This window comes from Adiantum capillus-veneris, chromosome 23 (genome assembly GCF_014529385.1).
Source record: "Adiantum capillus-veneris isolate H3 chromosome 23, ASM1452938v2, whole genome shotgun sequence".
NCBI classification, from domain to species: domain Eukaryota; kingdom Viridiplantae; phylum Streptophyta; class Polypodiopsida; order Polypodiales; family Pteridaceae; genus Adiantum; species Adiantum capillus-veneris.
In genome coordinates, this window is record NC_140953.1 from 144,473,989 (window position 1) to 144,498,476 (window position 24,488).

Here is a 24,488-nt window from a genome sequence, read left to right on the forward strand (position 1 = left end):
AATGATATCGTTAGTCAGGGGCTGTTGAAACAAAATGTTATGGTTGGCACTGCCTTGGTCGACATGTATGCAATTACCTACACCTGTATCTTGAAGGCATGTGGCATTACGCAAGACGCTGAAATGTGCAAAAGAATTATTGATGATATTTTCAATCAAGGGTTGTTGAGAAAAGAAGTCATGCTTGTATGCTTCTCGACGGTGACACGCCATCGTCCTCTAGTTTTCTTCCATTATTACCTTGCGGATGCTACCTGCACCCACCTTAGAATTGGGAAGAAAATCACACAAAAAGGACATTTTTCTCACATGCATTTGTGCTTTGTTGGCTCTAGATCAGCATGCAATGTTGGGGCTAAAATGATGCATGTTTCCCTTGCAATTCCTTGCCAGTGGATGGAAGTGGCGGAGGGTTGTTTCCAATCCTTCTTGACCTTGATAATAGCTTGGATCACCTAGGGCTTCTTAATGAGCTTTAGAGTCGGCATCAAAGCTGTACAGATGTGCGTAATTACTTAGCTAGAAAAGCACTTCAAAAGTTCATATTACAAAATGATCAGGTCCCAAATACTACATTGGTAAATTTCTTGATTTGCATGCACGCATCCTTTTGGGAATATTGCCCAAGCTAATATTTCGACCCATCGATGAAAACGACCAAGCTGTTGCTCTTCATCATGAGATGCTCAACTCATGAGTATTGCTAGATGATCTTAATATGTAACAGTTCTTAAAGCATGCTTTGCTGCTGGAATCGCTATAGAGACTGGCATGCAGGTGCATGCTCATATTGTCATGAATGGTTTCCAGTCAAATGGTTTTGTTGGCGGTGCGCTAGTTGACATGTGTCTAAAGGCTCAAAAGCTTGATGTTGCCGAGTTGCTCAGTAGATTGCCACACAAAAATGTTGTAACATGGACTACACTGATCACTAGGTATGCACATCATGGTCAACCATACGAAGCACTTCATTGTGCAAAGCGAATGGAGTGGGAGGGTCTTCAACCGAACAAAGTCACCTTTGTTGCACTTGGCAAAGCATGCTCTAGTATTGTAGCTGAAGAGCAAGGCAAATGGGTACATGACCAAGTTATTGGGAGGGGCCTAGATATCGACCCATTTATTGGCAGCTCCCTTGTTGACATGTACAGCAAGTGCGATAGCATGGAGGCGGCTCGTACAATATTTCATAGACTGCCTCACAAAGATCATGTGTCACGCAGTGCCTTGATTGCCGGTTACGCACACAATAGACACGGTGAGGAGGCTCTTCAGCTATTTAAAGGGATGGTGCAGAGAGGAATAGTGCCAGATAGGGTTACATTCATTTCTCTGATAAAGGCTTGTACCAACCTTGTTGCTTTAAAACATGGAGTCAATTCATGCACACGTAATCGACAAAGGGCATGAATGTGATTTCCATATATGTACCACATTTATAAATGTGTGCAAGTTGCAAGAGTCTAGAGGATGCTCACATGCTATTGCAACGGTTGCCAGTGAGAAATGTTGTTACCTTGAGTGCGATAATTATTGAATGTACTCTTATAAGAGGATAAAGGGCCCCCTACCACTGTAAAGAGCCCTCTCAACTCTTCCGTACCAAAGGTTGGTGATGCAACTTCAAGCTTTGCTATGTCCACTCCACCTCCACTATCATGTTTGTTCAGAGCAGTGTGGTCATACGGAAGGTTAGATGCAACCTGCATGCATCAACGATAATCGCACGATGAGTAAGCATTACCATTTCTTGATTTATGACACTGAGAACGTAGTTAATGGACGTGCTAATAATTGCACGCTGCAGTGGGAATGACACGTTCTCTCGTATTATAAAAATTGGAGAGGACTATGCAAACTCCGCCGTGCAAGGAGACTTGCACATTTTTTTTTAAAACATAAAAATAGAACAACAAACAATTAATAACATTGACATCTTCTATGATTACAAACATTGATCTTGACAAAACTCTAACCGTCTTCGTGGTTTTTTACCAAGTACACCTCTGAAACACTACAATTAGTATCCCAAACACTCTCTCAAGTAAAAAAACTAACACACTTTGATGAAAACTCTCTCAATCTCTCTCTCTCTCTCTCTCTCTCTCTCCCTTCATTTTGTTGTCTCACCTCCTAGTTAATAAATATGTTATAATTAATAGCATCAAATAATAGAACTTGTCAAATTTTTTTTTTTTGAGAAAAGTTGAAATGGCATATTCAGTTTTTCAATACTTTGCTCAATCTTTATTCAATGCGAACTCAGCTAACGAAGCAGTCTAGTATTTTAGCTTCTTTTTTCAATATGTTTCACCATTATTTCCAACAAAGAAAAAAAGAAACCTAGCCCTTAGAGCAGTTTCACCCGTTGGGGCAGCAGGGTTAAGTAAACCTATCGTCAGCTCGATTGGCTGCAAGCTGTTATGCAGCTTTTGCAAGGAAGCCAGGCCATTGTCCTCGTGTGCTCAAGGCAGTATAGGTCAATCTCATACTTAGCCTACCTTATGATCAGGAAGCATAGATACGATGCATATATAACGTTTGGATCCAAAGGTCAGGACATTAATTGTGGTATCCTCTTATCAGGGCGAAATTGGTTTGATGTTTATGGGTGAAACCAGACAATCCAAAAGCTGGTTGTGAATGCTTCAGCAGTTATGAACCAGTCCCTTGAGATAAAAACCTCAGTATTAGTCGATTGAACTCCAGGGGATTTTCCAGTTGCACGGCATGTGCAGTGTTCTTGATTACTGCGAGCTCTGCATTCTCCTTCAGATGCCTGCTTTTGTTATCATGGCAACAAAGTCTCAAAAGTTAACAGGCATCACAACAAAGACTGCACAAATGCATAATACATTCATAGGCTCACTCTTTGAGATGGTGTCCTAATTCGAGGGGGAAAATTCTATCCTTATCACCCCAGATTATGAGCACTTTCTGACCAGACAGCAACGTATCGATAACAGGGCTTCAAGCCCTTAACGCCCACCAGTGTTGAGCCAAACTAAAGCTTGCAAATCGACTGCCCCTCTTACCTGTGGAAGGATTGGCAACGGTTCTTGATCCTGCCTCCCTATCTGTAAGCTATTCAACAGCTCCTTGCGCTCTTCCCTATTCTCTGCATAAAGCTTCTGCAACATAACAATACTTGATTATCTCAGCAATAAAAGCATGAACCGCAAACCATGAGGTCACAAATAAATGAGCATTGACAGCAATTGAGAGCTAGATGCAATGACAGAAAACCAAAACACAACATTCCCAAGAGTAACAAAAGTGCTCACAAAAAGTGCAACATTCACTGTTTGCCATGCCCTAAATAGGCAAGAGATACCTGGTTCTGAAACCACTACTGGCTTGTTATTCCACAGGGGTCACTTTGTTAAGATATTATGAATTGAATAACTACTTGCTAATTAAAAAAGCCTATGCAAGGTAACTGTTGGAGCAAGGACAGATTTCAAATGCAAGTGTGACCAAAAAATAGATGGTTGCTTGGCCAAAAATATTCTGTAGCATCAGACTCTCCCCAACCTTGAACTTTCAAAACCTGAAGAGGACTATAAACATGAGATGCCCCATGATAATGGGTCAACGAGCAGGCAGTGAAATTCTAATGCAAAACCCAGAAAGTCTATTTTTGGAAACATTGATTGTGGCAGTCCAAGGCCCCCACGATGCTCTTGTTCAGGAGCATCCCGGTCCACCATCTTTTCCATATCCCTTCACTCTCTTTGTCAATTCAAATTTTAAGTTGTTTTGAAGTGTTAAAGTTGATGTTAAGTGTAGCATTATCAGTAGTTCACTTTTTTACATTCTAACTGCTAGTCCAAAGTGGTTACAGTTCCTTGCCCTCTTGAAATTGAAGCATAGTCCTTCAGTGAAATAGTATAGCTTGTGAGCACTGAGCATTTGTATCATTGTACTGGTCCGGCAAAACGTGCTAGGTGGGGACGCACTTGAAACACGACTGGAAGCTATTAAACACTGCACACAAGAGAACCTGCAAGGGACGTGATAGGCGGTGTTCCCCTTCGAGAAAATTGGCCCCCAAATTGGCTCCATTGGTGTGACAAAGTACGACGTGGGCTATCCACTCAAGAGGACCTCTCTGGGATCGCAATGTTTCTAGATTGCAGAGAAGGTGCTTCAGACAGTTGTCCCTTTGTCAGAGCAATATAAGAAAAATATCGAACGGGGCATTTGGGTTTTAAGGCCAATATCTCTCGGCGTGGAACTCCGCCACTCCATGTGATAGTCCCCCACCGGATCCATCCTGCACACATGACATGACACAAGACAAACTCACACCTAGATACGCGTAGTGAGCAGACATCAGGCTCACCTCCCAGCCATAGAGCCAATACGGGCTCACCCCCCAGCCTGGGAGCCTGCAACCAAGCGGGCTAGCCTCTGCCACAAGGGCCGGTGTCCCATACCATCGACCCATAGTCACAAGGGACAACCATTTTTGGGCTTCCCGTCCCCACTTGCCATCCCGCCTTCTTTATTACGCTAAAAATCCATTTGAGCCCCGTCCCCACTTCTCAGGACGTATCCCTTGTGACTGCACCGAACCCACACCACTACGGGTGTGCGTGTCACCAGCGTGTGACTACTATCTATCCTTTTTGTTGATTTCTTTCTTATTATCTATTTACTTTCACTTTTTGGAAACACCCCTCGGGAAATCTAACTGCCCTGCATTGCATAGCTAGTGTGGAACTGTCCAGAGGGAGTCCAAGCCTAAGGGCAAGAGAGCACTAAGGTTGGACAAAGACTATGGTTAGCCAAAGTGGGGTCATTGACTAGCCAAAGTGGAATCCTTTGCTACAGAGGCTACATTTCAATTCTGGATGTGGCCGCAGTGTACAAAGAGGGTCGGATGACCTAGAAAGATACAATGGCAGCATCTCCTAAAATTTAGGGAACTGCTATTTTGGGACCTGAAAATGTGTTGACGTCATTACCTCCGGAATGACAAGGGGAACATTTTCTTACTCTGCCGTGAAGTCAACTGGGCAACCGGTTGGGATATTTTTAGACGGCAACCCCGAAATGGGAAAATGCTTATAAATGTACCAAGTGGCACATTCTGGTGCAGTTTCTAATGCAAGAGAGAGTTGGCGCTGAATTTTAAGCTGGGAGAGGCTCATTTGCAGCTTTTGTCACAGGTTAAGAGCTATGGAGTGCTTGCTTTCTCTCCTATGTACAGTGCGGTGCCAGGAGTGATGCCCTGCACGCTACGCACTGCCCTCTCTCTCCCCTTTGGCAGTATGTTATGCCCCTCTAGTGGGCTCTTCATTTGACCAATGTACAGTTGTGTGGGTTCATGCGCGATTGCCGAGGCAAGAGCCTCTTGCACAGGTACTGGATTAGCTAGCGGCTAATCCCCCCGCAGGTACAGGTGAATTCGGAGAGGTTTCACGCCAGAAATCTCGTCCGATTCAAAGGGCAAGTAGCCCTACAGGTGCGGGAGCTCGAGGACTTGCTACGGATGCGATCGGCACGCGAAACGGAGCCCGAAACAGTGAATTACAGCCTGTTGTGTATTTTTGCAGGTTTAGGGTTTTGGCCCTAAACGGACCTGAATACCCCCAGGAGGTTCGGGGACGCAAGGGGACCGCTGTATAGGTGATCTGGCGCAATTACAGGGCTGAAAACAGAGAATTCAGCGTGCTGCAGATTCTCGCCAGGTTTTGCAAAGTGCCCGTATGCGTCGGGAAAGTCGGCCAATGCGTGGGAATACTGACTGTGAAGGGTTCTAGTATAGTTATGCTGCCGAAATCGGGCTGGAACAGTGGAAATTCAGCCGAGTTTGTGCGGGGCAGCTTGAGGGGAACCACAACGTTTATTCCCTCTTTTGAACAATAAAGAAATACCGAAAGGGGCGCCTAAGTTAGGGGCCAATCTAGTGTCCGTCTACTCATATAGGTGCAATCTAGCAGCCTGTATCCCTCTCCCCTTTGTTGTGTCTTGAAAGTACAGGTAAAATAGACGACTAATAATGGGTGAAAGCTAAATCAAGGTTTAAAGTAAAGTCTACCGCCCTTTTTGGATTGAACAGGCCGGTTTCAGTGCGGGCAAAGCTGCCAAGGGCCAAGAGTCCAAGTGTGGTGATCACACAAGATGTCTCACAAATGAGACTTCATAACCAAAGAGCCATGTTCACATTGGCCGATCATAATTCCACGCATCCATCCTAATGTCTGGGGACGTAACACCATGTCTACCGTGTGGACTCTCTCTCTCTCTCTCTCTCTCTCTCTCTCTCTCTCTCTCTCTCTCTCTCTCTCTCTCTCTCTCTCTCGGCATACTATGAGATACGCGGCCGCTTCCACTGCTTGTTCAGAGAAGGGTTCGGCCCTTTTCCTAGGGTCATGAGATACGAGGATCAGAGGTGTCTCAAATTGTTCCTGCTAGAGCTGCGCAGACTTAGGGAGAGCTTGCTGAGGACATCAGGGGAAAGACAGTCTCAGAGACGAATCACACATTTCTTTACACCGGCCAGAGGAGAGCCAACGAAGCAATCATTACAGCAGATCTCACAGCCTACTCATACTAGAGGTGAACTGCTTGACCGAGCCACTGAGCTTGGCAGATCCAGACGTCCACGACCTCGAGGGGTCTCCCACTACCGACGAAGGCTGCAACAGAAGATACAGATCACTGTAGCTCGACATGCGAAACGCCTAACCAGAGTAATGACCATGGAGGAGGTCGATGAGATCCGACAGCGACCGATGAGAGATTTCATCTGAACCCACCCCCCCCCCCCCCCCTTCCCTTTCTCCTTAGTGTTTTAGTGTTAGTTCTTTGCAACTTTGTAATTTCCGTACTCAGACATGGTATCAGATTCACCAATTGTAACTTTTTGGTCTCATAGGTCATTTTGGCCTTTTGAAGACGTTAATATAACATTTCATTTCATATCTCTCTCTCTCTCTCTCTCTCTCTCTCTCTCTCTCTCTCTCTCTCTCTCTCTCTCTCTCTCTCTCTCTCTCTCTCTCTCTCTCTCTCTGTGTGTGTGTGTGTGTGTGTGTGTGTGTGTGTGTGTGTGTGTGTGTGTGTGTGTGTGTGTGTGTGTGTGTGTGTGTGTGTGTGTTCAGTAGTATTTAAAGTGCTAAAGTCTCTTCTAGTTCTGTTCTTTTCATGTAGCTCCCGATCTACATCCCTCTTTCTTCAAGCTGATAACCTTGGAGAATCAATGAGCGCTAAACCATTGGACTATCATCACCGCTCCAAGAACATTGTCTGTCCAAGCAAGTCTCTACCATACAAGAGCTTATGGACCATGCTAATGTTGGTTACAAACTCGTGAAGGGAAGACTAGAATTTACAGCTAAGAACCAACCGACAACTACACACAATCCTCGACCACAATGCTCAAATTCTAGGAATTCCCGTGACACTTTGATGCCGCCTACACGACCTCACTCGACTTCTTGCCAGCAAGATATTGTTCAACAAGAAGACAAGTGTTTCGAATGCTTCCATACAAGACACTTCTTATATTTGTCCCCACAAAGGTGATAAACCTCCCGAGTAGCCTCCCACCAAGAAAGCTTGAACCATAGTAAGACTTGTTCCCGACATTTATGCAATTTTTGTAGACGATGCTTCCAAGGACATTTGCAAAATTCTATGAAAAGATTCGTACCACAAAGCATTTATCTTCTTTGATCCAAGAGCCACTGACAATTTCATTCACCCAGAATTCCTCAAGCTCATGGACTTTGAGCACGACCAGTTTGTTGGAGGCATTGAGACAGAGCAAGCTACAAGGGATACCAACACACTTGTCCTGCTTATTGGTTCCCATCTTGTCACCATTCAAGAGTATCACAACAAGGCCGATTGTCACAAGAAGGGCACCACGTGCCAATAGAAAAGAGCAGACTGAATAGACTTTTAGCACTTCAATAACAACCGAAACTGAAGAGAGAGAGCACACACGACACGAAGTGGCGAAATTCCACCCTAGAGAGTATTGGCCCCAAACCTTGGCGCCCCTTTCGGTGTTTCTTTATATTGCATCAACACAACACAAGTCGAGACTCCACGCTCTACACGTTCTCCCAGAAGAGTGTCAGAGAATGAGCCCTAGCCTCATATTTAAAGGCCCTTGGCCATTAAAAGCAGTTTACATGAAAAGCTTTAAACTCAAAAGCAACTAGTCCAAAAAACATCTGGCCCCAAAAGTAGCCAGTGCAATTTACGAAAATCCGCACAACTGCCACGTCAGCAAGCCAGTGAGAAATCCGGAACTCCGTACAATCTGCCACGTCATCAGGCCAGTGTGAATTCCGGAAATCCGTACAATCTGCCACGTCAACAGGCCAACGTGAATTGCCGAATTCCGTATATCTGCTTGCTTCTGCTTCTTCACTTAGGGTTTAGGCCCCTCGACCGGGATCTGCAAGTCGGCTTCGTTCTTCAGTGGCATTTGGTTGTACATGGAGCTCTCTAAACGACGTAGACTTCGGTTGGGAAAGCGTTCGGCTGTATTTGGATGTCTTTATGTTTTGTGACTCCACGTGCATCTATGTATTTGTAAAGCATTTTGTGAGGTATAAATCCGGTGTATCAATAGTTCCAATTTGAATCAAATTACCTCGATATGTTATCTCAGTGCATTGAGACACTTGGAAGATCAACGCACTCCCGATGTGATGCCTAATATTGCTACCCCGGAATATCAAGAGTTATGATGCGGATGAGCTGACTACAACTGGATGAAAATTTGATTGTGGAGTTGTGTGGTGTACTGCATACTAGAGAATGTGTTGTTTGGTAATGATGGTCATTGGCATGTATGCATAAAGGGAGTATACCTTCATAAGTTCAGAAAAGTCTAAACTCACGAATTATAAGAGGGAATAAAGCACTCATAGAACTATAAAAGCAAGGTTTATATAGAGGTCATTCATGCTTTGAACATACTCTACAAAACCAACGAGCTGAGTTTCTATCACCCTCCGGAGGTGATGGGCATACTCAGCCATGATAAAGGCTAGCATTTGTCAAGCTATAGTAAAAATACTAGAAGCGCTAAAGATCAAAACAACATAAGGTGTTATTAAGTCAACCAATAAGTGGGCTTTTTAGCTCCCCACTTCTATTGAATTTACTACTGATTATCTTGAACATTCCAAAGGAAGAAACATTAAAAATAAACTTACTACGATGCAAAAATGAACGAACGTTTTTCATGATTCTTTTGAATGAGTATCCTTTTTCAACTAGTAAAGAAATAAGATGGCAAGATTGAACAACAAAAGCAGATTTACTAGAACAAAGACGAGAAAATCTAAATAATTGAGAGCAAATGACACCGTACTTAGCTAAAAGAGAAATGTTCGAAGAAATGTGAGGCATACGGATGATATTTAGATTGGCATATTCTAGTTCAAGGCGCTTATCATAGATACCTACTTCTAATCCCAAGGGAGTTTGAAAAATCTTAAGGTCTAAAAAGGCACAACAATCACTATTAAGTTCACAAAACTCCTTGGGATAAATTCCTCCGCCTACAGAACTCGAATTCAAGTACATAAAATCTTGAAAAGAAGGAACGTCAGGGAAAAAAAGATCATCTACAAAGCGTCTTACATTGCATAACTTGTGCAAAAATATTGGGCAGAGTGTTAGCAAGGACAAGACGCTCCATAAAATCAAACTCATAAGTAAAAAGATAGAAATTAGCAAGAAAAACAGCACAATTGGTGCCCATAGGGATACCAATTGTTTGCTTGAAAAGAGTCGCCGATGGTTATATATAAATTGTCCTAAAGAAAATCTAACCAAGATATGATGTCAATGTCATCTACAATCCTGGTGAATCTCTTTCTTCCTTTGTCTACATCTACATTCTTACTTTTCAACCATAAGAAGTCAAAGTTCAAAGCTGACTTTTCTACTAGCAATGCCTTGTACCTATCCTTCTCAAGCTTGTACGCAAAAACTTTTGAAATAAGAGACTTGACTCTAAATTTAAGGTCCTCCAAATTTAGCTTCGTGTATAGCGTAGTAAAGTCAAAAGTTTGGAGACATAAAGGAGAAGATTTCTCCTTAAGGCTTCTTGAAGAGTTCAAAAATTTAAAAACAGGAATCACACCTATTGAATCATTTAAAATCCAACTTGAATCGGTAGGTACGTCTGCTTCCTTTAGAATATTTTTCCACAATTCATTTACGCTAGGTAAAATAGCTTTGAAACAATAACTAAGCCATTTGGAAACCTCGGTCAAAGAGGTGTTACAAGAAGCAGCTATAAATCTAGGCTTTATAGGGTTCTTGTGGAGCTTCCAGACGGTATATACACAAGGTAATTTAGGCTGGCACTTGAAACCAAAAGACTTACAAAAGTCTTGATGTTTCAAGATAACCTCTTGAATTGAAAGATCACAATCATTGTAAGTCTGAGAGTTTACTTCACCTAACAAACATTCTAAATAGAACTTTTTGCACGTAAAAAAAGTTATTAGAGCACTTATCTACGTAAGAGATTACAAAATCACGATGAAATTTCCTAAGAGCATCACGATCAGAAAAAGATAAGCTATCCCTTCCTGAAGAAACGTTCCGAGAGCAAGATGCTAATTTCAAAGAAGCTTTCTTGAGGACTACAGACTTCCAATGAGTAAAAATACCTTGAACTCCTAAAGACTCCTCAAACTTTACTACGAAACTAGAAATTCCTTTTTCTATAGCTTTGAGAAGGCAAGAGTCGTTTGAGGAAGGGAGCATATACTTAGTACCTCTTGAGAAAAGGTCTTTCAAGGAATCCAAAGGAAGGATAGAACAATCGGCAGTAACTACATGACCCAAAGCTCCATTTACGTAAAAAGAGAAGGCAGTTTTACTACAAGGGCAATCAACACTTGAGATTGCTAGCCTTTTTTGCTTTTTTAGATTACGTCCTATGTCACTATAGTTGAAAGCTTTTTGTCCTGTAGTTTTCACATATTTGAAAGCTACGACGGGATGGTTCCATACCTTTCTCACACAAAGAGGGAGAGCATCCAAAGCTTCTTGAGATCTCAAAATAGAGCTTAATCCAATCTTGTCTAAGTCAAGGGAGGTAAACACAGTTATCAACAATCTTTCTTTCCAACCAAGGGATTTTTCAGACTAGGACACTTGGACTTCAAAAATTTGCCTAACAGTACTCGAAGTTGAGTGCTATGAGACTCTCTTAGCTCCAAATCTTCATAAGAGTAGTTCTCAAGGGTATACAAGAGCTTAAATAGGATCCTTATATTATACCTTTCAAATAATTTATAAGAAAAAGAACCCAATTCCATGGCTCTAGATAGGTAAATCAATCTCCGTTTGAAATCTCTATAAGCAAAAATTCTATGGTTAGAAGGGTCATCACTCTCAATTCTAGAGATTGACACCCTAGGGAGACCTTGTACTCTACTGGAAATAGTGTTGTGCAAGACAACTCGATTGATTTCAGGGATAGAAGGTGGTTCTGAACAAGAACCTTTAGGAATCCAAGTTCTTTTAAACTGACTTGAAGGGAGAACTAACTCGAGTTTGGGATGCTTTCGCCAAAGCATAGGTTTCTTGTGGTAAATTGTCTTATTATTACGTAAAGAAGACTTTCCTTCCAAGTTGAAACCTTTAGGGAAAAAAGTATGCAAAGTTCTCATCCAAAACAACTCTCGAGGCGACGCTGATTTATAGAACTCTTTAGAGTATCTAAAATTACCCTCTATGTGCTCAATGGGAAAACAACGGAAAGACTCAAAGCCATGTTTGCATAAAGGGAGTGTTTGCTAAAGAATTGGATTAAATTTTGCAAGTGTAATCACTTGCAATTACTCTTCCTCTTAGAGGGGGGTACGTTACAAAGTGACGATGTGGCCTATCCACTGAAGAGGACCTATTTAAAGCACCCAAGAGTGGCTAGATTGAAGTGGACCTGTTTGAGCGCCCTTAATATGATGACGTGGCACTTATACAGACGTTCCAAAAATCACACCACGAATCGTTGACCATATGGACATCTCCGATATTGCGGAAGTGGCAGCTTTGGCGCCAACATTTCATATCTGATGCTTTTAGGCCTAGGGTCTTTAAATATGAGCCTTGGGAACCCTCTCTAGTGCTGCAGTGTGCGCATATTTCAGAGAAGGTGCTCCCTGACAATTGTACCTTTGTCAGAGCAATATAAAAGAAGTATCGAAAGGGCCTACTTCAGGTCATTGATGGCATGCGGCCATGCATATACAAAGTCTATGAAGCCATGGATTGGATGATTGAGAAGCTCGACAAGATTTGATGGATGAGGACAACCACGAAGAAATCAAGTCCTTGTGTGTTCCAGGTGGAATGCCTACTACTCCCCCGTACATGGAGCATCCTTCGTGGTCGACCCGAATTTCAAGGCAAAAAGCAAGAGAGTGATATGAAGGTCACGAAAGAGGTATAATCTTCTCATTAACTGCCTTTGTCTCAACAAAGACCAGCAGCGCAAGGTTAGGAATCATCTCTCTCTCTCTCTCTCTCTCTCTCTCTCTCTCTCTCTCTCTCTCTCTCTCTCTCTCTCTCTCTCTCTCTCTCTCTCTCTCTCTCTCTCTCTCTCTCTCTCTCTCTAATGTTGGATATCTCAAGTGGTCTATGGTGTACGAAAGTCTCAAACTTTACGTTTTGATTTGGAGTTTTAGCATTTTTGGATTGATACTTATGAATCTACCACAAGTACACATCTTATGTACCAAACACTACGAACCTTTCCACCTTGGTTGGGTTTTGTACAAGAGTTGTTTTTAAGAGTCGCTTTTAGGAAATTGTTTTTATCTAGGGGCTATAAATTAAAGGCTAGTGTGTCAGTTGTAATGTTGATTCTGAGAGAGAGAGAGGAGAGAGAGAGAGAGAGAGAGAGAGAGAGAGAGAGAGAATCCACATGGTAGACATGGAGTCGTGAAGTTCCACTCCCAAACATATTGCCCCAAGCGTCTTCACCTTCTCCCACCGCTCGGTATTGCCGGCCAAAGGTCTACACCCTCTACCAGCCGATGTGGAAGACTGGCATGCGGCTATACTAATCACTAAGAAATAGCCCTCTCAATGCTCTACCACAAGTGGGCAAGCGGACAAGCATCATGAAGTTGTAGGCAAAGCGAGTTACTGAATACTTTGAGAGAGAGAGAGAGAGAGAGAGAGAGAGAGAGAGAGCTCCGCTTTGAGAATTCATGCCTCACCTTTTGGTGGTTGAGGACAAAGGAGACCAGATGGCTGGCTTAATCGATGGTAGGTGCAATCCACGACAATTCCCTTAATGTCCTCGAGAAGGTGGTTGAGCAATGTGCCATGCAAAGTGAGAAGGTGATCTATGGGTACATGAGCTTGATGATAGCCACAACCCTTCTATTTGATGCCTCTCCATCCGCAACCAAGCCCACCACATTGTCGGGCCCAATGATGTCAATGGTCGACGTCCATTAGACCACAAGCACGTCGGCGGCCTTTCCACTACCAGACGCATCATGAGAGTCAATGAAGGATCTCTTTCCTTGAGAATTGGCCACCACTCCATGGATAGACCTCTAACATGTGTCGCTCCATCCCTCAACAATGAGGGAAACGCCATTGGTAGCCCATAATTCCTTTGTTGTCTCCGTGGCTTGCTCTACGCTCTGCTTCTCTCTATCAAGCAAGGTCGTGAGGAGTGTCTCCAATGGGGACACATAAGAGGGCCCACTAATTTTCATAAACATGGCCTCGAATATGGAGACCTACTACAAATAAAGAAATTCAATTAGTATGCAATCAAAGAGGCCTTGCAATGTTTCATAAAATTTGAAATTTTGCACTCATCGAGCCGCATGAAGGGCAATGTGGTCATGGTGGAAGAAGTGAGCGACCAAACAATCCACCTCTTCCTCCAATCTTGGATTCCAATTCTCATTGAGAGTGTGGATTGGCGAGGGGAATAGTTGGCAACGGAGACCCCCCATGCATAGAAACATGGTACGGGGAGCAGATCCGGACGGCAAAAGTTGGAAAACGGGCTCGGGCACCAGAACGATAAAAAAGAAAAACCATTTTTTCTTGATTTTTGTGAGCTACACCACAATGTTAAGAACACTTTGAGCATTGAATAGCACCAAAAAAGACAAGAAACATTGACTTATAATAGTAAAATACACCAATAAAACATCGATGGCGTTATGGCGGATACAAGTAGATAAGTACATGCCTCAAGGCTCAAAATAACAAGGGATAAAGACGCCAAAAAAAAGGCTAAAGTCTAACTACGAAAGGGGTGAGCCCACAATGGCACAACAAGCCCCGGAAGTGCTTGCCTCATGAGAATGTCACGTGCACATCTAACCCTATGTGCATGTGGACAAGCTATCTCAGGTCTAGGGTTCAAGTCAGCTTAGGAAGTGTTTTGGCACCTTTGTGAGCCTATGCGCAGGCCGTGCATGTCCAGGCACTTAGTGTAGTTGCATATCCTCTGGTTCCACACGTGACACAGCATGAGCACTTTACAGTGCACAGAAACCATTTTCCCTATTTTATCCATTTTTCACTTATTATTAATAAGTGACTTTGTTGGGAAACTGGGTAGGGCAAATTTGCTCAGTTCTATAAAAGAAACCTAGCGCTAGCACTTTCTGGCAGAAAGGCAGCAAAAGTTCCAACAACTTGCAGTGCACCTTCTCAGCAAGACCGGCAAGTGGCCTAGCGTCTCCAGCCAACAGCAGGATAGCGTTTTGGCTACAGTTTCAGCCTAGCGTTTTCAGCAGTACCAGATCAGCCCTGGCGTTAGCAAATAGCAGATCAAGGCCAGCGTTTTTGCTAAAGAGTCCCTGGCGTTTTCCAGATTGCAGACCTTGCTAGCGTTTTGCAGTTTTCCAGCATCATATCAGCCATTGCATCAGCGTTTTCAGTTTTCAACACTTGGCCTTGAGAGCTTGAACTTTGAAGGCTTGATGCTTGAGAGAGTAGAATCTAGATACTAGATAGAGAGATCAAGCTTTGGGAGCTTGATGCTTGAGAGAGAAGAGGGAGCTTGACACTTGAGAGCTTGCGAGAGTAGAGGGGGGGAGGCTGGAGCAAGCGAGGCTTGAGGCTAGAGCTAAAGTAGAGAGCTTGAGCTTGAGGCTTCGGTATTTCATAATGCATTGAGGAAGCCTCCTCCAAAAGAGCCCCTAAACCTTGCGTAACAGGGCCCTAAGACTCCCCAAAAAGTAGCTATTTCTAGCTGTTTGAAGTTGTAAGAAAGCTTTTTTAAAATTGATTGTTTGGCCATCCCTGTGTCGTCCCTAACCCACTACCATTACGGAAGGCCATTCCGAACGGCCAGCCTTGTGATCCGCCGATCCGCCGCAAGATGCACATGGCCATCCCAACCGTCCGTAGCAGTCCTCGACCCAAGGTGCCGTCCCCCGTTCCCCTATTTCTATACTTCGATGAAAAAGGAGCACACACATGTGCTTGAGAGCTTGAAGGTTCCCCAAAGTTGGAGCCACTCTCCATCGCCATCGGCATCGATTCCTCTTGCAGTCTCGTCATGGTGGAGGGATCAACGGCAACATGCCCCTCTCTCTTCGCCACCTCAACGGCCTCAAACACCTTGAGCTTCTCAAGAAGCTCCGCTCTTTTTTCGCTGGCACATGCAAAACTTCACCTCTTGACCTTCTTCATGCAAGAGTGATGTCACATGCACATGGCTCTGTGTGCCACGTGGACATGCTTCATCGATTTCCAGAGCCAGTTTCCACCTATCCCTAGATAGGAGTGTCTAGAATCCTAGGAGGATTAGTACCAACAATTTTGTGAGCCTGCTTGCAGGACTTGCATGTCCAAACGACTCCATTAGATTAGGTTTTCCAATTTTGGAGCCCTCTTACATAAATGGTTTGTACGCGTGTTTGATGGATCTTATTACACTATTGTGTGCATCTGGCAAGACGTGCATATAGTTTTAGGTTAGAAGAATCCAATAGCCATTCCCCGCGTCGATCTTTCACCCAGAAACTTCACCTTGGTCATACTTATTTATAAATCATTTTAATGATTTATTTTATAAGAAATTGACAAAGCTTTTGCCCTATCTAGATCTTAACTGGCTTATAACCTACAGTTTTAAGCAACTTAGCTAGCAATTTGGATCAGATGCAGTAGCGCTCAGCTCAGCCCTAGCGTTTTGCAGCGGTGCATCTCAACCTAGTGTTTTTTGCACCATCAGCCTAGCAATTTGCAAAATCAGCCCCTGGCGTTTTTGGCAAGCTACAGATCAACCCTAGAGCTTGCAGATTACAGCACGCAGCCAGAGTTTTCAGATTTCAGCCCTTTCCCTCGCCGAAAAACGGCTCGGATCTGCATTCACTAGCGTCCCATTGCGGTCCAGTACTTCGGCAGCCCATTGAGCTTCTCCTCGGCCATTCCCTCACTGCATCAAGTGCTCCCATTGTTGCCCATCATCGGCATCATCAAGATCTGCATTTTCAGCCCTTCATTCCTCTCATATACAGAGCGTAATTCAGCCCCAAATCTACCCGTTGGTGGCCATTTGCAATCCCACATCGAGAAGGATCCAAAGGTGCATCAAATCAGCCCCGGAGGTACCTCATCTTGAAGAGTTACCGAGGCGACATTCCCCATTCGAGTCAGTCGAGTCTGCACTTGAGGTATTGCATGTGTGTACATTCCATTTACGCAATCAAAAGCAAATACCACATCAGCAACGGTGTGGGGAGCCCTTGAGAGAGTTGGTTGGGACCCCATCGGGTGTCATTCTCCTCCTCTCTTTTTCTCTCTCTCCCTTTACACATCTCTACCTCTCTCTCTCATTCCCTCTCTTCAAGGAAGTAAAAGGAACCATCAATCAAGTTAAAAGAAACCATTAACGCAAGGAAAGAAGCAAGGATTTGTGGAATTGTAAAACCTGGATCTTCACCATTTCAATTCCGATGCATGTGACATTGGTATCGGAGCTTTGAAGATTTTGCACTAATCCCCTAATCCCTAAAAAGTTTTTTCATCTCGTGTTTTTGGATAAAGTGTAAGGCTAGAGTGGAGAGGAACTTCCGAGCTTGAGAGAGTAGAGACTCGAGAGGCTTGCTGGCGGCCGTTCAAGGCTCTGAGGGTTGAAGCTCGACTCTTGAGAGAGTAGAGAGGGAGCTTGAGAGAGTAGGAAGTAGATACTCGAGGGAGCTTGAACGAAGCTTGATGCAATGACTCATGAGGCTTCAGGCTTGAGCAACGAGAAGGCCTCCTTCTCTAGGCTATGGGGCCTCCAAAAGTGCCCCTAAAGCAACCCCTAAGGCTTGGCAAAAAATTATCACAAGTCTAGCCATTTTTTGCCTGTTTGAGATTTCAAATTTCTCACAGTTGGCCATTCCATTCGCATTTTGCACAAGCTGCCATCGAAACAACGTTCCAAACACCATTCCCTGCTACCTTTGCTGGTTGGCTATCTTCTGTCCCTTCCTCGCCATTCCAGCTCATCCCCGTTTGAGAACAACCGTTCCCTGGCCCAAGGGCCCCATTCCGCATTCTCATGTTCCTATGATGACCACCATGGTCTTGCACATGCATTTTAGCCCATTTATTAGCTTTTTATGTCGATTGGCATATTCTAGCCGGTGTGGCACATTTATTAGCATTTGTTTCCATGTGTCATATTGGCATTTATACTGAGATGAGTCAGCCCTAAACTGGGCACTCCCTCTTTATACAACTTCTAGGTCACTTTTGGGTTGGGATAAATATCGGACTACAAGCGGGCGTGGCGCAACTGGCAACTGGGTGCCCAACCAGTAAAAGGTAGACGACACACCCCCCCCCCCCCCCCCCCCCCCCTCCCCCCGGCCAACAGCAATATTAGAATTACCACACGCTTTCGCTCGTTCATCAGCGCCATGGGGCATGCGAGACTGGCTGTCATGGTTCAACTCCTGGGCTGGGCTGAAACAGCGCTCGTGTTCATTTGTAGCTTGTGTTCAAACACTTTTGGTGAATGAACATCACCATGAATGGAACGAATTGCTCAGTGCTGACTGGTTAACCTGCTGAGCAGGTTGTCCCCGCGGCCACATGGCAGGCTCTCAAGGATGCCACATCCTTGAGAGTCCAAAATTTAGTATGAGCCGCCACTTTTCTAGTATATTGGCGACCCCAGGCTCTAATTCTCAATTATACATCGTATGAGCACTCTCTTGAGTTATTGTGTTAATACTCCTACGTCATTCCCTCTCATTAACTCCTACTCACATTGTAATTGTCCCCTCTCTCGTGTGTTACAAGTAATGTCATGCTAGGATGGCTCCCAAATGCTCCCGGTCAAAAATATGGGGTACAACCATCCATAATCTACAAAAATGACCCAAACATACCAAGGAAGCACATATAGCAGCTAATGCAACTCTTCAAGAAATAAGCATTACAATACAATGACTCGAGCGTGCAACAGCACTTTCTAAGTGCCTTGCTCAAAGTCATGTTCGTCAAAAGTGCTCCAACATATGCAACGCATATGTGCTCCACGTCCATGTACGAGTGTCAAAATGCTTGCGCAAGTTTATGAAAGCAATAAGAAACATCTGCTTTGCCTTTCCTATGCAAAAAGTAAAAAGTCTATATGTACCATTAGATTCTCTCTTAAATGAAAGAACACCTCTTCACAAGATGTTCGGACGACCTCTTAGCCAAACATGATATATCAGCTTCCTTACAGCACTGTCTAAAAATTTAAATGTCTAGTTTCTTGGAAGTGGGATTGGCACACTGAAAAGAATAAATCATGAGCAGACGAACAAATGCACACCTGAATCACATCATTGCAGACAAATGTCGGCAGAAAAGGGAATGGCTTGAGAAAGGAGAGTTGCATGAGGGCGCGCAGAACAGCAGGTGATTGTGGCAGGAATAAATCTGAAGCGCTGTCTACGTGCGCTCTATCAAGTAGCCCTTGGACGTCCCTGGGGGTCATGCAGATCCCTGAGCTTACAATCACAACCTTCTCAACCTTGCCGTGGAACATATGAGCAAGCCTGAAGGCCACAAATCCACCATAGCTGATGCCCACAACGCTGTATGTGTTTACACCCATCGCTTCCATAGCAAAGGCAATCATTTGAGCTTGGAACGTCTCGGAGCGATGATGGGACATCGTGGAAGACTTACCGAAAAACACGAGATCGGGAAGAAAAATTTGAAAGTGTTTGTGCAAAGACTTTATCTGCTTTTCCCACTGCCATGTAGAGCTGCCACCAAACCCATGAATAAGAAGGAGGGCTGGCTTCTTTGGCTCTTGAGGCCCACACCAACATGCTATGGAGGTGTGAGGGTCCACCTGCACAATGCGCTGCTGCAGGCCGCAGCAGTGGAAGGCGAATATATGCAGCGTCTCAAGCCATTTCACCACACTCAGAAAGCCCTGCATACAAGACATGGTAGCCATGGCTAGTTCAGTAACTTGAGTCACTTCCCAAAGGTAAAGCTGAGTTGATTGAGAATGAGAGCACGAGCACTGTGAGCAGTGACAGGTCAAGTATTTGGATACCTACTCTGGTGCATTCTACTCTGGTGCATGACAGTTGTGCGCCCCGTCACTTAGGGAGGTGGGTCAGTGACCCACATTAGGCGTACAAGGCAAGTGGAGTCCGGGCCGTCTGATCGCTGTTTGACCTAGGCCTGAACTCGGGAGGTATGTGCACGGTGTGAACTCGATTGAACTAAGTGTGAAGTTTGAACTTGGTGTGAACTTGGGAGGGTATGCACACAATGAACTCAATGTGAAGTAGGTGTGAACTTGGTCGCGACGTCGTGATCTATAAACTTACCACACACCCACCTTTCAACGGGCACGCGATAGCTTAGCGGTTTGAGTCAACTCCAAGGAGGAGAGGATAGTGGGTTCAAGCTCCGGAACCGGAAAAGTGGAAATCTGTTGCATTCCCTACGCAATCCAACGGTCACAATCAATCGGTGATCGTGAGCCATTGATCCCACCTCCCAAAAGGAGGTGGCAATTAGTGACGAGGTGCGCCTTCTAACGTTGCAAACGTAAAGTATGGTTTGGGCACATGCTCTCCGTTCGTTCGAGCTGCAAACGGTTTTTGTCTGTTTTTGTTTTGCGCACATGTAAACCAATCGGACGGTCCGATCAACCCAAATTGTAGCATCCAACCATTATCAATAGAGAATTCCACAGACTCACCACAGCATATAGACATAGTTTTCCCTACAAAGAAGTACTCTCAACTACCATAACAAAACAGCATTGCTGCAAAAACACTATGTCACAATACAACATCAAAGTATGTGTAACACACTAGAATCAAGCGTCAACTACATGTTGAAAGGAGATACAAATTTCCATAACGATAATAGAATGTCATGAATCAACCACTAAATACAAAATACAAAAATCTAAATGGAAGTAGCTGTTGTGAAGCAAAGGATGTCCTCTAGAAGAGAACGCGACGAAATCGTCCATTGCCGCACTCTGTCATACGTCTCCTATTGGACCCCTATTGAGATGCAACCATCTCTCCTTTTGGTCCCCTGCTGAGATAAGTCTAGAAGCACTTATTACACATTGCTCTTTGGTAGACCATCTCCTTTTGGACCCCTATTGAGATGAAACCATCTCTCCCTTTGGTCCCCTGCTAAGATAGGTCTAGAAGCACATGTCTCTGTTCTAACTCTTGTTCCCGTTTATTCTCCCACGTTAAATTATCAAATTAATATGAGAAAATAATTTGGGTTAGCTAGATATTGGATTTCATGACATTACCTCTCTCTTGAAATCATAGTCGTCCTCGACTATGAGGTAGAGAAGATAAAGCCTAGTCATTAGTCCATGTGTCTTAGCGGGTAGAGAATCCCTTTTTACCCTACGACATCATTCCAAGATGGATGACTAATCCATTTGGTGCTTGAGAGACGTAGCTGCCGCAAGCATGTGTGCTCTTTAGTCCATATCATACTTCCAAAGTAGAGTGAGAAGTTCTACTTGGTGTTTGGGAGACGTCGTCACCACAAACATGATCATAAGCATCCATACTTCTTAAATTTGTGCACAATAAAAAGAGAACTAGTCTTATAAGACAAAAACATTTTTCATTTAAAATGCATTTTCATATGCTTACTGTAGTGCAGCATTGTAAGCATTGACGAGGTTCGCATTATCCTTAAACTAGGTTCCTTGCATCCATTTAGCATCTTTAAAAGGATAATTCTTTAACTTAATAAGATATCGTCAGATAATCTTACCGTTTCTTAATACCTTGTCTTCATGTCATAGGATAGACTCAGATTGAAGTACTTCTTGATCGTCGATTTTTGGAGGATCTACAACTATTGCTTCTTTTGGTGGTTCTCCTTTATAAGGCTTACATAGGCTCTCATGCAAACATGGTGCATGAGCCAATGGTTGGGCAACTTTAATTGATAAGCCATCTCATTGATTGGCTTAAGAATTTAAAAAGGACCATAGTATCTTTTTTCTAGTTTAGCATAATACTCTTGGTGCCCCGAAGGATTCTTGCCCGTAGTATGCCTTAGATGAGCCTTGAGAAACTTTAGCAAGACCCAATCATTTTCCTTAAAGGCTAAGGATCTTTTGTGCTTATTAGCAACATCCCTTTTTGCCTTTGCTGTGAGATGGATATAACCATTTTAATCTTTGGAAAAGATTCTTGTAAGTCTTGGATATATTCATCATAGCGAAGATCTTCCCATGTACTTTACGTAGTAAGGGACTTTTGGATCTTCCCTGTTTAACCTCGAAAGGTGCTTTCCCCATAGAAGTATGTACAATGTCGTTGAACGCATACTCTATAAGAGGTAGGTACTTCTATCATTGAGAACATTGATCTACTTCCATGACATAGGCTTTTAGTATATTCAAGAATCGTTAGATTAGTTATTTCACTTTGGTCATCCATTTGTGGATGATAGGCCGAAAGAGTATATAAATCTACTTCCTAGATTCCAAAAGAGAACCTTCTAGAAATTACTGGTCATTCTAAGATCTTTGTCTCACTATGAATGTTGGAAATCCATGATACTTGAAAATTTGAAATCTAAAGAGGGTTGATGTTTGATGTGCCTTAATAGTCTTTTTGACAGGCATAGCATGTGTTTTCTTGCTAAGCATGTCCACTGAAACAATCCAAGTTGCTTCCCTCGATCAAATTTCAACTTTTGGTATACCACGCACTTTGAAACATACTCTTGTATGTTTACTTTTCATGGTAGACCAACAGAAATACATTTCTACTCCTCGAAGAGTAGATTATGGAATCCCTCTTTGCCCCGCATAAGGAGAAGTATGGGATTTATACATGACTTTCTTATTGTATGGGTGAGTAACACGTAGCCTATTGCCGTTTGGAAGATAATCATCCTTCAAGGTGAATGGTTCTTTTTCTTTCCTATTGCAAAGACTGTAATTACATACTTAAAGTTTCGGTCAGTAGAATACTCATCTATCATAGAAGATAGATCGTTGTGAGTTGCTATAGACACCACATTTACCCTTGGTCATTGTGAAAGTGCATCCACCACTTGATTGTGCTTGCCAGCAATGTGAGCAATATGAAATTTAAATTGCAAAAGAAAATTTTCCCACCTCATTTGTTTGTCGAAGAGCACTTAGTTGGCGTCATGAAGTTCTTGAGGCTTTGTGATCCATTCATAGGATAAATGGAGTCCGCAAGAGATAGTGTTTCCACGTGTTTAGGGCACATAGAATAGCTAGTAGCTCTTTTTCGTATTTGCCCAATACTCACTTATCGAAGTTGAGTCTTTGACTCCCATATGCTATGGCATGCCCTTCTTGAAGCTAAATAGCTCCAAGGCAATCACCCCAAGCATCACATTGGACCTCAAATGGCTTTGAGAGATCTAGTAGTGTGAGCATACATTGAGAGATAAGCTTCTCCTTAAGCTTCTCAAAAGCTTCTTGCTATTTTACATTCCATGAATACTTAAGGTTCTTTTTCGTTAAGTCATGTAATGGGCACACATACCTACAAATCTTCGTACCTCTTGTAGATTCCTTGGACGAGGCCATCTTTTTATTACCTCCAACTTTGTTGCATCCATACTGGTGCCATCTTTAGAGATAAGTGACCTAAATATTGAATCTCTTGTAGGAAAAAATTTACTTTTCTTTTGATTATTGAAAAGCTTATTCTCTCTCACAACTTGAAAGATTACCTGGAGGTGTCACTCCTCAAGAGAATTTGAATGGCATGAAGATTTTTGTCCATCATGACACACATGTGATATGTGTCGTCTTTCTTTTGCACTAAAAGCAATGGTGAACAAAATGGAGAGGAGATAGACCTCACCATCCCTTTTTCCACCAATTCATGCACTTGCCTCATGATCTCCTCTTATTGAGCTTGTGAAACTCGATAAGGAGGCTTGTTAGGCGGTGAGCTTCTTGGTAGGAGCTCAATTGCATGGTCATCATCCCTCATTTTAGAGGTCACTAGGGATATCATCAATGAAAACATCTTGGAATCCATTAAGGAAATTAGACAACTCTAATTCCTCTTGATTCCCTTTATTACAGGGATATGGTGTTCCCCAACTCATTAGCATGTATGTACATGCTCTTTTCCCTGTAGATGAAGTAGATTCTCCTTTCAGGGAACTTCATGTTGGAAGCCATGCGGTTAAACCATGGTGACCCAACGATAACATCCTCATGTTTGAGAGAAGAGATGAAGAAATCTTCTTTGTCAACATGTCTTGGACATGAAGCCTCAATTCCCCAATTAAGGGAGTAATTGTGGCTTGCCCCTTGAAGGCTCCATCGGCTACAACCACATCTCTCGTCTCATGAGCTTGAATGCCTAACTTGGTGGCCAACTCCGTTGATATGGAATTTTGAGTAGAGCCAGGGTCAAACAAGATGAAGGCATCATGCTCCCTTACCTTTCCCCAAGTACAGGAGAGAGGTGATACTTTGCAATGAGCATCTTCTTTTGGAGCTTTGATCATGGAAGCTCTAGGAGTCTCATTGCGGGTATTTCTTTTGGGGCAAGAACGGTAGCCCTGTCCTTGCTCCCCACACTTAAAGCATTTGTGGTCCTTACAAAAAGCTTCTAGCTCTTTAGGAGAGAGTTTATATTTACCTTTGTAAACTCCTTTCTCCTTGGACCGATTGTTGTTGGAATTTCCTTGGGAATAGTTTTGGGCATGTTCTTCCCCTTTGCTTCATTTTGGTCCCTAGTTTTCACGGGCATAAAATTCCTTTTAGCCCCTTGTTGGAAATTGATTCATGAAGTGACTTGTTGCGAAGCAGGTGGTCGGTCTACCGAGAAGAGAGTGTCTCGCACACGAATCTACACACTCCTCTAGAGCGAGGATGCCATGCCGAGAGAGAGAGAGAGAGAGAGAGAGAGAGAGAGAGAGAGAGAGAGAGAGAGAGAGAGAGAGAGAGAGAGAGAGAGAGAGAGAGAAATGAAGATGGAGAAGAGCGATGCAGCATGGGGTTGAATCTC

At 43.5% G+C, this 24,488-nt stretch overlaps 1 protein-coding gene across 6 annotated transcripts; it reads right to left on the minus strand.

Annotated features, from left to right (window-relative positions):
- Window positions 1-1,403: 1,403 nt before the first annotated feature.
- On the minus strand, window positions 1,404-19,649 carry LOC147428750 (uncharacterized). 6 transcript variants are annotated; one of them, XM_086496375.1, is made up of 5 exons: window positions 19,533-19,649; window positions 18,791-19,402; window positions 3,036-3,131; window positions 2,684-2,779; window positions 1,404-1,703 (listed from the first exon to the last, which is right to left on the minus strand). In XM_086496375.1, the coding sequence occupies exons 2-5, from the start codon at window positions 19,133-19,135 to the stop codon at window positions 1,482-1,484; spliced, it is 759 nt and encodes a 252-aa protein (XP_086352501.1). In that variant the 5' UTR covers window positions 19,136-19,402; window positions 19,533-19,649; the 3' UTR covers window positions 1,404-1,481. The 6 variants fall into 6 exon arrangements, with proteins under 6 accessions (XP_086352501.1, XP_086352495.1, XP_086352497.1 ...); XM_086496372.1 differs by lacking the exon at window positions 19,533-19,649 and adding an exon at window positions 2,870-2,937 and having other exon boundaries at window positions 1,518-1,703; window positions 18,791-19,520; XM_086496369.1 differs by lacking the exon at window positions 19,533-19,649 and having other exon boundaries at window positions 18,791-19,520.
- Window positions 19,650-24,488: the final 4,839 nt, after the last annotated feature.